Here is a 13775-nt window from a genome sequence, read left to right on the forward strand (position 1 = left end):
CAAAGCAAAGTTTTTGAGACAGCCATAATACCCTAAGTTTTCAAATACATGTGCCCTTTCACATGAGCACCTAGATAAGTCATTGTATGCATTTGATTATCAACATTTAATGAAGATGAGGAAGTAGAGGTGAAAAACTATTTTGACCATTCTCTAAGGCACAAAATGCATATAGGATATATATCTTAGTAAAGGGATAGCACTGAACAATGCAGTAATTTAGCATCAGGCCAAGTCCTCAATATTAATAAAGTTTAGTGCTAATAGGTTAAAGGCTATTCAAGGTATTACAGATACTACACATGGTCAGTTACTTTGAGAATACAGTATTAATATTATTGTGTAATATTAATATTAGTAGTAATTAACAGAAGCATGCAGGTGACATAGAAGAGTAGAATGGATATAAGAAAAATTAGGGTAAAACTCACATCCGGGTGTGGAATAGCATATTGTCCCTGAATTGTATAGGCCTGCAAAAGAAAAAATATATATTATTAGACTTTACAGCAGCATCCAGTTAAATCCTGTGTCTTGCTTGAGCCTTTTTTACCAAATTATTTTTCCTTTCAATAACCCACATGGTAAAACAGAGAAGGTATTTTGATTTTTTGACATGTACATTCACATATAAATTAAGCCAGATAGGGCAACCTCATCCTTCTCCATAGTACCCTACAGTCAATGTTAAAATTGCTCCTGTTCAGTTCCTTTCAGCTGTAATTCTTTGGAATGCCGACTATAAAACCCTCTGCTTTCTAATCCAGACCATTGGACTGAGAGAACACTGCTAACTATGATGTCATGAAAATAACATGCCTTCCCTCTTAAAAAGGTTTCTGCAACAAGCAGCAGCACTGCTTAGTAAAAAGACCCAGAACAGTCCTTTAAATTACATAATTATAATTTAATTATTTAAAATAGAGCTTTTTAGCAAGTGTACAGAGAAATCCCAAAATGCCTCTGTTTGGATTATAGGATTTCTAATTCAGCATTCAACACCAAGCCAGAACTACAGAACTGCTACACAGTATTTAAACCCAATACACACTTTGCTGTACAAGATTTTTTTAACACAGTTATGCTCGGGAAGCCCTACAAATACATATCAGCAGCTGGTTTGCTTAAAACAACTCTTCGTAATGTGATTATTTCCAACCTCTCATTGTGATCTGATTACATCTTTCTAAGAAAGATTTGGATGATCAGAACATTGCAGGGACTGAACTGGATAGTACAGTGTGTAAAACTAAGACTGGTTTTAGTTCCAAAAAACATCTTAAGATCACACATAAAAAGCACATTTGTTAAATGAATGGAAGTTTTAAAGTGATTGACTATATTCTCTTTTAATCTCCATACCAATTTCACAGGGCACAGTAAGCCCTGTGACTATGACAGTGAAGTCACAATCATGGAAATATTTTCATAGTAAGTGAAGTAATTTCATCACCCTTTGATTTCATGTTACACTAGAAAAACATACTGCATGTTGTTTGCAGGAGTTATGGCTCTATTTTGCATCTGCTGGGTATGTGCAACACAGAAGTTCCTCGTGGCAGGTGACAGACAGTTTATATGCAGACAGGCTGTGGAACTGAGACCATTAAAATTCAGACGATAGAGACACTTCCGGAGTACATATAAAAGCCCTTTGGACTACATTTTCAAACACATTTCTGAAGGCTCATTTTCTTCTATGTAGAGATCATTCTTTCATAACATTCTAACTTTAATTTAAAAATTGCACAACTCTAAGCAGGAGTTGCTTTTATCAGCCTGGTCCCATAGGATACTGAGCATCTGACAAGAACTCAGCAAACTCGTGTTAGCGGCACTTGGTAACTTTTAGGACTGGACTTCCTAAGTAATTGCTCTCACTATAATAAATATAGTTTAATGGAACTGCACTGTGCAAAGTTATAAATGTCAGCCATAGATAAGCAAAGATACAGCAGTCAACTTTGGAGCCAATATTAACCAGGCTCTGAATCTGGCAGCTTTCAGCTATGCTTATGACCTGAGTCTTAGAAAGCATGCATCATGCACTGAATTTACCCACTTCGAAATCCATTAATTGTTTTTATTTTCCACCCATTCATGATCCATACTTGTAAAATAAATAGGTAATTCAGAAAACATATTAAGAGTGCAGACAGAGGGTACTTACTTTAGACAAAACTTCTATTGGTAACTGCTAGCAGGACTGGAACCTTTATCCAAATGAATATTCATGTACACTGCCAGATATTATGGCTGGGATTTATAAAGATGCACAAGGAGTCTGAACAGCCTATTTCTATCCAAATTAATGGGCAGCTCTTAAATCTATTATTCCATAAGGCAGTGTTTATAAAGAAAGAAAAATAATCCAGCCCAGGGTCCAGCTGTGACTGGCACAGGTGAAAAAGGTTTAATTCAGAAAATGGAAGAGTTTTCTCTGTTCTCAGTACTGGCTTCAACAGACAGAAACTTCCCTCTCAGGACCATCACAAATGAAGGCATTCTATGCTTTATTCAAATGAACACTAGTAAAAAAAAAAAATCACTGAAACAAAACATGTGCATATTTTTCATCAGAGTAAAAACAATATGGTTTTTCAGCCTGACAGAATTTGCTGAGCTGTGCAGTTAAAAAGTTTAAATAAGTCCCTTTATATAAAGAACATGCATACAGTCATTGATTAACATATCCCATGAGGTACAGAATTAAAAATGAAGAGATTGCTTGTATTCACCACAGTGAAACCAGGTAAGTGAATCAGACTCAGTACCGGTGATATCTGTGATATAGTCATTGACTTTTGCAAAGGTAACACAAATACCTACTCATATATTGTGGAAAGTAACACAAAGCAAAGCGGATTTTTTTTCAAATATTTTGTTTTCTATTATAAAATGTGCAGTATTTATACCTTGCTAAATCTATACATACACCATAAAGCCATATTAGGGTGAAATGTACTTCTGTGCAGGAAGCCAATACAAGGCAAGTATGCCACTTACATCTCACTTATGCCCTCAAAATAGTGCATAAGTTACATTTAAGTGATATATGAGCCTTGTGCTTACTGTCTGCATTACAGCAAATTTCCCTCTCTATAACCTTGAGATCTAGTTTGGTATTTGCAAGGGATCTTGGATTTTTATCAAAGCTTTGTAGCAATCCTTAATATATTCTTTTTATCCCCTCAAAAATAAGCACTACAGATACAAACAGCCATATACTAGATACTCTAGTATCAAAGAACTTGTTGGGATATCTTACTAGTCAAAACATTTTCAGATGATTCCAAAATAAATGGCATAAAAGATGGATAACAGTTTGTAAAGGGAGAGTAAAGACAGCACAGAAAAGAAAAATGTTGAATGGTCAAAAAGTTACAACATTGCTCCAAATCAACAAGTTGGTCACTTCAGTGATATCCCTAAATTGGCTGGGTGACGAACAACAACAAGAGCAGAACGGTTGGAGACCAAAAGACAACAAGCATTTTTTGTTGTTGTTTGGTTTTCATTTCTGGAAGCAAAAATTCTTTAACATTTAGAACATTACCATTTCTTAAGGCACATTCTGGATGTCCTCAGTCTCCAAAGGGTTAAATTCCCCACTCATATCTTTTTCTCATAAAGTATAGTAATAAGGACAGCTGATTGAGGCTGTTCTCTCAAATGTTAAATTTTCCTTTGAATTTCAATTTGATATTTTAACTAATTTTCTTTTGGAGGTCAGACTTTGAACATTGTACATTGCCATCTACAGTTTACAGCAACTGATTACAAATAGGATCCAAATGGATGATAAGTTATACTCTGTATTCAGTAATATACTTACTTAATTCTAGACAGGTTTCACTGATTACAGAAATTTAAAGAGTAGGACAATAAGCATAACATTCAAGAATATATTTGAAATATGTCCAGCCTCTTGGGGATATTCTACCGAATGTCTTTCTTTAAATGCCGAGTTAGTTACAGATATGAAGGTGTCCTGCACAGATGAAAGCCAATGTTCTTAAAAAGTGAAATTACAATTCAGTAATTACTTTTTAACATCAGCATTTCCCAACACAATTTCAGATATTGCCAGTCAAAAGCACATGGAAAAAACCATGGCATCTCACTTTGGGTAGATTTACATGCAACTTCCTCTGCTTCCATTGACTTAACCTACCCATACATTTGCTCAAGTACCCCCTGACACTATGATATGGCATATTCTTCCGAGTCCTGGAGCTACGTTATGTGGATTACTCTATTATTGTGATACTGGAAATATGCAGTCAGTTATGTCTGAGGCTTCCCCTCCAAAGAAGGGACAGAAACCATGGCCCACAAAGGCTTGGGTCTTGTGCCATCTGTACAGAAGTCAGGGCATGCATACAACTCCTAAAACAGCCACATGGCCCCAGGCTCTACAGAACCTGAGCTGCTTCTGGAATCCTGCTCAAAGGTCAGGATGGCTTTTGGAAGCATGGAAGGAGAAGCTGTGCAGTAAGTTGTTAAAGGGTGAATGCACTCACTTGTACTACTTTGACTTGTGACTAGTACTCAGTCACTGCATAAGCTCCTGGCCCTTCACTCCAACTACAGTCAACTGCTGTTGATTCCCGTGGGTGTAGCTCCATTTGCTATTTGTAACAGTCAGTGACTATGCTCAGGGTGCCCCAGGTTGAGGGCCAAGTAGGGTGGGAAAGCAGAAATCATTGTTCATGCGATACATGGGGACAGCGTACAGACACCAGGAGCTTGGGAATAAGTGAGGTAGGAAGCCTGGAAAGAAAATGGAGGATATGGAAGAGTGGGAGAGCTGAGACAGGTAGCCACGTATTGTGGGATGGGAGAGCCTGAGACAGTTGGCTGGATGTTGCAAGGAGGGTTAGGATAGACTGGGACTGAGAGATGAGAAGGTTGTTAGCAGAATGGGAAAGCCTGAGGTAATTAAAGTTGTTGCCAGGCACTGGGAGAACTTATGGCAGGTAGAAAGGGTATTTTGGGGAGAATGGGAGCAATGCAGGCTGTTGGGAAACAGATTAAACCAAGGCATCCAGAAGGAATTGGTGGTATTTGGTAAGACTAAGGCAATAAAGAGTTAGACCAGGACTTCTCCAGTCAGCTTATGGAGGCGGTTAGGTCAAGGGATGTTATTGTCATGGGTGACCTAAACTACCCAGACATTTGCTGGGAGGAGCAGACAGCCAGGTCTGACCGCTCGCGTAGGTTCCTGGCTGTATTACAGGACCTTCACCTTATCCAGGAGGTGCACAGCCCCACTAGGGGTAACACCTTGCTGGACCTGGTCCTGGCCATGGGGGATGACCTGGTGAGGGGACTGCAGGTCCTTGACCACCTGGGCAATAGCTATCATCACATGCTGGATTTCACTATCCAACGCAGGCTGTCCAGGGCTCACACCAAGGCTAAAGCCCTTGACTTCAGAAGGGCCAACTTCAACGAGCTTAGGAGACTAGTGGGGGAGGCATGGGGGCCCAGAAGGTAGAGGAGATGGGAGCCCATGAGGGACGGTCGTACCTTAAGGGGGCGATCCTCCAGGCCCAAAGGATAACAGTCCCTGACACAAGCAAGGGGGGGTAAGAGTGCTCAGAAACCCCCTTGGCTCAGCAAGGGCATTCAGGAATGCCTGAGGACTAAAAGGGAGGCATACAACCAGTGGAAGGGAGGAGCTATCACCAAGGAGGAGTACTCCTCCTCGGCCTGGGAGTGTAGGAGGGCTATTAGGAAAGCCAAGGCAGAGATGGAACTCAGGCTAGCGTCCAGGATTAAGGACAACAAAAAGTCATTTTTCAAGTACATTGGGAGCAAGAAGAGGTCACCAGGCAATATAGGGCCCCTGCAAGACACAAACGGTAATCTGGTGTGCAAGCCAGATAAGAAAGCTGATATTTTTAACAGTTTCTTTGCCTTTGTTTCCTGAACAGGGACCGGGATATCCCACCTCCCAGAGGTAGGGACAATCTTGGGGATAGCTCTATCAGGCCTTCAGTCAGTGCAGATGTAGTTAAGGATCTTCTGGAAAGGCTAGACATTTTTAAATCGGCAGGTCCAGATGCCCTCCACCCAAGAGTGTTGAGGGAGCTGGCAGGGGTCATTGCGGAGCCCTTGGCCTGGCTGTATGAGCATTTGTGGTCATCTGGCCAGGTGCTGGGGCCTGGAAACTGGCTAATGTGGTCCCTATTTTTAAGAAGGGGAGGAAGGAGGACCCAAGTAATTATAGGCCTCTAAGCCTCACCTCGATGCTCAGGAAGCTCTTGGAGAGGATCATCAAGGAGCACATCTGTGGGGGGCTTGCAGGGGAGATCATGCTCAGGGGCAATCAGCATGAGTTCACCAAAGGCAGGTCCTGCCAGACCAACCTGATTGCCTTTTACGACCAAGTAACTAAATCCTTGGATGATGGTGTCACTGTGGACATAGTCTTTCTAGACTTTAAGAAGGCCTTTGACACTGTCTCTCACCCCATCCTCATCAATAAATTAAGTGACTGCGGCATTGATGCCTGCACAGTTGGATGGGTAAAAATTGGCTGATGGGGCACACCCAGAGAGTAGTGGTGGACGGGTTGTATTCAACCTGGCGAGATGTGAGCAGTGGGGTACTCCAGGGCTCGGTCATGGGGCCCGCACTGTTTAACGTCTTCATCAGCTACTTGGACGAGGGGGTGGAAAGCACGCTGTCCAAGTTTGCTGATGACACTAAGATGTGGGGTGAGGTGGACACACTTGAAGGGAGAGAGAGGCTGCAACTAGATTTAGACAGACTACAAAAGTGGGCAGACAAGAAAAGGATGGGGTTCAACGTAGACAAATGCAGGGTGCTGCACCTTGGGAGAAGGAATCCACAGCATACATACAAGCTGGGGAGTTCCCTTCTTGAAAGCACAGAGGCAGAAAGGGATCTTGGAGTGATTACTGACTCCAAGATGAACATGAGCCGCCAATGCCAGCTCGCAGCCAGCAAGGCCAGCAAGGCCAGCCATACCTTGTCATGCATCCAAAGATGCATCTCAAGCCGGGCCAGAGAGGTGATTCTCCCCCTCTATGCGACTTTGGTCAGGCTGCAGTTGTAGTACTGCGTCCAGTACTGGGCACCGCACTTCAAATGGGATGTGGCCAGCCTGGAGAGGGTTCAGAGGAGGGCCACCCGCTTAGTGAGAGGGCAGGACAGGCCCTACGAGGAGATACTGAAGGACCGTAACCTGTTCAGCCTCAGCAAGAGGAGGCTGAGGGGGGACCTGGTGGCTGCCTACAAGCTCATCAAGGGGGATCAACAGAAAATAGGCAGAGCTCTTTTCTCCCCAGCACCACCTGGGGTGACGAGGAAGAATGGTCATAAGCTGATGGAGAACAGGTTTAGGTTGGAGATCAGAAGGCAATATTTTACAGTTAGGGTGGCCAAAATCTGGAACCAACTTCCCAGGGAAGTGGTCCTCGCCCCTACCTTGGGCATATTCAAGAGGAGGTTGGACGATCACCTGTCTGGGGTCTTGTGAACCCAGCATTCATTCCTGCCTGTGGCAGGGGGTCATGCTAGATGATCTGTTCAGGTCCCTCCTGACCCAAGCTACTATGAAACTATGAAAGTTGCTTGTGTCGCATCGAATACCTGATGCTCATCAATGCCGCAGCATACAAGGAGAGAATGAGAGACTGAGGCAACTGGGGGGCATTTCTTCTACATCACTTGTTCCAGGCATAGAGCAGGGGCCCTTGCCCTTTATCTTGGATACAGGAGTTGTACAATTAAATAGGACTTTCTCTTATTCAAAGGAGACAGAAAGCATTTTTTGGGAAAGAAGCTAAGTATTTAACCCAGCATTACAAGGTGTGAAAAACTGATACACACTTGATCTAAGCCTTCAAGAGGCCAAGAAGCGATGTAAATCGAACCCAAAAGACAAAACAGCATTCCATTTTAGAGCAAACAATGAGAAATGTCTGAACTCTAGAGGCTTATTTCTGCCCTGAAATAACTTCTGTTCAAGACACCAACACGTTTATACCAGGGACAAAAAGTTTCTTCCATCTTACTCTCCCTTGTAAGAAGATAGTTACTTGAACAGCTGGACCCAAAGCGCTTTCATGCAACTAGAGTGAATAAATGATGCAATGAGTACTTATCTTGATTTTAGTGACTAGTAAGAGACAACTACAAATGCAACATTCTGTTATCAAAGCATGTGCCTTTTCCATGTGTTTCAATCATGGTTTGTATTTCTATTTATCATGGTTCAGGGGACAAGAACCCTTTAAACATGTCATCTTGGAAGAAGTTGTTAGATATTCAGCTACTACAAAGCAAGGTGTTAAGTGGCTATGACTCCACTTGAAAGCAGTGGCACTGGTTGGTGCTCATTCCCACTGAACACCAGACCTTGTGTGTCCAAGCTGGGTGTTCAGTCCTTGGAGCACACAATTACTGAAGCACCTACAAATGGATATTTCTGAAATTATAGCTAGATATATTTCTGTCTTCTTTCAGTCTGACCTGAAGTGAAGTTAGTGCAGACCTGGGGGCATTCCCTCTTCTAATTACATTATTAGGTACTACAGTGGTAGATACTGAAAAAAACAAGAGACTGAATTAAAGAGATAGCTGAATTAGATAGATAAAATAATTATCAGCAATTGGCAATGAAACACCTGCAAGATGAGTTTCTGAATACTACCTATATATTCTTCTGAAAACACTTTGAATGCTGATATCCTCTCTCTGCAATAACTAAAATCATTTTTGTAAGCCAGCTAGAAACCACTTCAAGGGTTTTACACAACAGGTTATATTTCCTTAATGAAACTGTTTTTTAAAATGACTTCAGTCAGCTAGTGTAATATTGGCGTATAGATTTGACCTCTATCAAATCAATTTTAGAGCTGAGCTAAAGGAATGATGTAAACTAGACAGAGTAATGTGGGGGGTTCTTTGATGGTCAGTTTTTGACAAAAGGTGAAATGAAAAGTATCAGATAGAGGTAACATTTGCCCAATTGTTTTTAAATTGGATTTAAAAAACCATATAATTCTTGATAGGAGTTTTAATAAAAACATGCCTTAATGGTCTGAAACAGTGTCAGCATCCATAATTAATTCTGTATGCAAATTTTTGGCACACCTATGTGTGCAAGTTCTGTGGAAGGGGAAGACTTCAATAAGTAAAACAGGGTTCAATTTAGCTTGCAAAGGATTATGATAAACCACACTTAACTGTGAGCCAAACTCTGCCTTGGCTTACCTTGTGTGCACTCAAGAAAATGCAACATTGTCTGTTATTTAACAGTCTGTCCATTAGAAATAATGTACATTTCCTTGTACATCATTATCTTCTGATACGTGTGTAAGTAATGAAAGTTTTAATATAAGGCACAACCCTAAAGTCTGTTCTCAGGCAAACCTTTTATGGAGACTCACCCCAGGATCTCCAGGGGCATGTCTCCATAAGTGGAGAAAGCCCATGCAGGTCCCAACAAGAAGGCATGGGACCCAGGGAACCCGCAGCACCACATACCTCCCTGCCAGGACATGCGTTAGGTCCCACACTGACCATGCTTCACAAGGAGGCATTAAGCAGTGCAGGTCCTGGCAAGGAGGCCCAGGGTGGCATGAAACCTAGGGAATTATCAGCATCCTGCGCCTCCACGCTGGGACCTATGCTGACCCATGCCTCTTGATGGAGCCCAAGTCTGTGTGGGACCCAGAGTGGAACCCAGCAGGGAGGCACAAGATGCCAGGAATTCCCCTGCTGCCTTGTCAGGACCTGCACCAACTTATACTTCACATGGAGCATGGGTCGATGCAAGTCCCAGCAGAGGCATGGGGTGCTGGGGATTGCCAGGGTCCTGCAACACCCTATGCCCCCAGGGTCCCATACCAGGACCCCACTGACTCATGCCTCTATGTGAAAAATTCTGCACCTCCTTGCAGCACAGGTCCCAGCAAGGAGGTGCAAGGCAGCAAGGGACATGAGCAAGAAGAATGCATTGCCTTTTGTCCCATCAGGGGCCCAAAGAGGGACAATGGACAATTTATGTTTCAGACAAGAAAGTGGATCAGTTATGGCAAGATGCATCCCGCCACAGCTGATCCACTTCATTTGGCAACGTCTGTTTATACCCTGAATTCTGTGAGTTGTGTTGAGCACCTTGGTTCGGAGTCAACAGGGAGCAAAGTGATTTTTTTTTCATTGATTTTAGTGGGAACTGGATCTGCCCCTGGAGAGCAGAGGCACTCAGTGCTACATTTGAATAGCACAGAGATTCTTTAATTATGTCATCGCATTTTAGAACATGTGAAATTTTTTTGAATGAATCTAAAAATGCTAGAAAATGAATGCATTTAATGCAGTCAATGAATAACCTTTTCTCACATCAAACATAATTAAAATGGATAATTTTCAACAAAAACTGGGTTTTGTTGTGCATTAGGAAATGAATGTTGGCCAAACCTGAGCAGAACTGTACACCAAATTAGGCAAATTTTTCAGCTAAGGTGGACTGGGAACAGAAACTGGCAACTGTGTGATGCTTTAAATGCAGCCCTAATTTTAATGGTCTGAACACATTCAGACCAGATTCCAATTCTATATCACCCTGCACTAAGAGCCTGAAAGTACTTTGAGCTTGAAATAAAGTACTTAATCATGCGCTGAATACCAGCTGCTTAAACTGAGTATGGGCTAATAGTCTTTGCTGGATCAGGGTCACAGCACTCAGCACCTTAGGGCCATGCTGTATGTTACACTTAGGATGTGTAAACTGCACTTAAAACATGAGCTTTTGGGAAACACATACTAAGTGCACTTGTATTGTAGCAGTTACAGCTTTTCATGGGACCATCTCCACATCTTAGCTATCATCAGACTACTTCACAGATCTCACCTATTGTCAGGCTACTTCTTAGAGATAATATGAGTAATCTAGCAGTTCTGTTGGCATGGGTGGGATTCAGAGGCAGGAGTAGCACCTTCCAGGCTTAGCTCCCCATGCCTCCATCTGCCCATCACCTGTAGCAGAGACCCAAGTTGCCTCAACCTGCCAGGGGCAGATGCTGCCAAGCTGGGCAGTGTTGGGCATGTGGTAAGGAGGGAAGATGTGGGCTCTGGGAATGGGGGTTGCATGATCTCAAGGGCAGACATGCAAGCTGGTGTTGCAGTCAGTGACTGGTGTTGGAGTCAGTGTCTGCAGGGCATGCACAGGTGGCTCTAGCCCCGTCCAGAGCAGACTGAGATCATGGTAACTATTGCTGTGTGGCTGTTCAGAACACACTCTAACTTTCAGTCCACTATGGTTACGCTTACTGTGATCTCAGATAAAGCACTTGCTTAGTATCCTGTGCTACAAGCCCTTACCTTGCAGGAGGAAGATGTTAATGTGGTGAGATTTGTAATCCAAAGTGAGTGCTGAATTGCTGCTGCGGATAGTCAGTCTCTTCCTAGAATGCATGACAGTGAGAAGCATGTTTTGCAATTAACTTCAGTCCCCTGCAAATTGGCTGGAGGAAATACTTTCGAAATACGCCTACTGATGAATGGAGAAGTGAAGCCAATTTTTCAGGCAAAGAAACAATCATCAGTTTTGCAAAGAGCTTTAAGTCCAGCTGCTACGGCACAATATGAATGGGATGACACCATGCAAGTGAGAAGGCGAGAAAACCTGAGTGCACTAACGGGCAGCGGCTGGTGCTGCAGTAAAAGGCTGAGGTTGGCAGTGGAGGCCGCAAGCGGGTCGGCTCTTACCTGACCACCTGCAAAAATGACAGGGGTGGAGGCGGGCTTTGGGCGATAGGGAATGGTGGCACCTTTCGGTGGGGACTAGGAAAAGGGACAAGGAGAGGGAGAGAAAACATTAGAACAACTTTCCTGCAATATTAGTAAAGAGAAAGTGTCATTGAAATACATCATTGAACACAACAATACAACAAATGCTATAACACAATCCTTGTCCTGCAGTTTTTCAATGGGACATTAAGTCCTTTAATTATTTTGAAAGAAAAACCGTTGGTACCAGAAAACTATGATTTCTACACAAGAGCATAAAAGGCAAATAATAATTCAACAGATGGAAAAAAAAACCTATTCTCGAATTAAACTAGGCAAGGAATTCTTTTCTCCCCTAAAGTTTGTATACCTTCTTAACTTAACCCCATTCAGTCCCCTACATTCACTACTCCACAATTTCCCTTTTTATTTTTTATTTCTCTTTTTATCTATTTTTCCCTAAGTTTCTGTTCCTGAGAAAATATTTACAATAGCAGCACTCTTGAAATTCCATTGAAAAACTCAACTGTTCAGAAATAAGTGGCAATAGAAAGATTTTGTTATTAGGTCTACAACAGAGATATTACAAAGGTATTACAAAGGTACAGCCCAAGCACTTTGTTTCTTTAGGAAGACATAAGGAACCCAGGTCTAACTGGACCTTTTAAGAGTGATATGTTAAAAGTAATACTAGTGCTGATAACAGTAATATACCATTTAACGTGTTACATTTGTGCACAGAATCTTACAAATGTTGTCCCACAGAGGGTTAGACATTAACCAGGTTCTCAAAGGAAAATAAAAGAAAAGTATTTTAAATAAAGTTCACATATGAAATTATTTTTACTAAACTGAATGGTAAAAAAAAATCCCTGGAATTGTTTCCTTGTTTCTAAAAAGAAATGCCACAAATCTATCATGATCATTTTCAATGATGTTATTGTAATGGTGAATGGATTCACTTAGGAGCATAAGAAATGTAGTCCTTCCCCTAACTACATGGGAGGAATAGAACAGGTAGCAATTGTGTAGACTTCACATACACACAAGCCTCCCCAAGCAATATGCTCAACGAAGGGCCATCTCTAGATTGCCGAGTAATAAATTTAATCTCCCAGCCTACTTGGCTAATGGACTATATGATCACAATCCTAAAATGGATGCTGCCTCATGGCAGCATGGTTGTGGTTTTGTGATATAGAAGTCTGCTTGGTCCTGACATTTCCCATCATGGAATGAGAACTGCAAGGACAACTGGGGGGCAAGGCCATGGCTGGGACGACATGTGGTTACAGCCAACAGTAAAGTTTAGCATCAGCAGCTTTTGGTTGTCTTGGGCTCCTGTACAATATGTTGGAAGCTGAATGCAGTGTAAGAGCTTTTGTTGTGCTAGTGACAGACAGGCAAAACGGAGCCATAAATTAACATACCATTGGGAGGACTTTTCCCAGACATACATGCTTCCTGCCTTTCCATCCTGCCAGAAGTCCAAGCTACTCACCCATTCAGTTTGCTGCCTTAGCCTTATCCATTTCTTGAGATGTGAATGCCTGAGCTACATTCTGTGACTATTAGCTTGAATGGTGTTTTTATACATGTATGTTGAATTATGTCTTCTCACTCTATGCTGGGTTTCTCATAAACAAATAATTGTTATGCACGAAATAAATCTCTTGAAAGCTCTTCCTGTGACATTTCTTATAGAGACCTCAGTGTATATTATAAATATATAGACACTACTGTCTGCAGTGTAAAAATATCAAAAACCTCACAATAAATAGTAACACAGAAAAGATCAAATCCACCAAATGAACTACACTATTTCAAAAGTTTCTATAAGTGTGTGTGTGTGTATGCACACACGTGTACATGTGCACATATGCACACACATGTATTCCATATATGTATATGCAAAAATATGCTTTTTCTCATACTGTATTAACAATGCAGGAAAAATGAGTGTGTTATTTCTTAGATAACAAAAGGATTCAGGATGATAGTGAAAA

General features: G+C 41.9%; 1 protein-coding gene across 41 annotated transcripts in view; it reads right to left on the reverse strand.

Moving 5' to 3' along the window:
- PCBP3 (poly(rC) binding protein 3) overlaps nucleotides 1–13775 on the reverse strand; it is a 248019-nt gene that overhangs the window by 64642 nt on the left and 169602 nt on the right. For 27 of the 41 annotated variants that reach the window (XM_019492277.2, XM_059727205.1, XM_019492311.2 and 24 more), the window contains 2 exons: nucleotides 11680–11823; nucleotides 432–473 (listed from right to left, as the gene is read on the reverse strand). In XM_019492277.2, coding sequence (XP_019347822.1) covers nucleotides 432–473; nucleotides 11680–11823 — 186 coding nt within the window. The remainder of the gene's footprint in view (nucleotides 1–431; nucleotides 474–11679; nucleotides 11824–13775) is intronic. The other 14 variants (XM_019492309.2, XM_019492293.2, XM_019492288.2 and 11 more) reach the window with 2 other exon arrangements.

The sequence above is a fragment of the Alligator mississippiensis genome, chromosome 4 (assembly GCF_030867095.1).
Source record: "Alligator mississippiensis isolate rAllMis1 chromosome 4, rAllMis1, whole genome shotgun sequence".
Taxonomy (NCBI): Eukaryota; Metazoa; Chordata; order Crocodylia; family Alligatoridae; genus Alligator; species Alligator mississippiensis.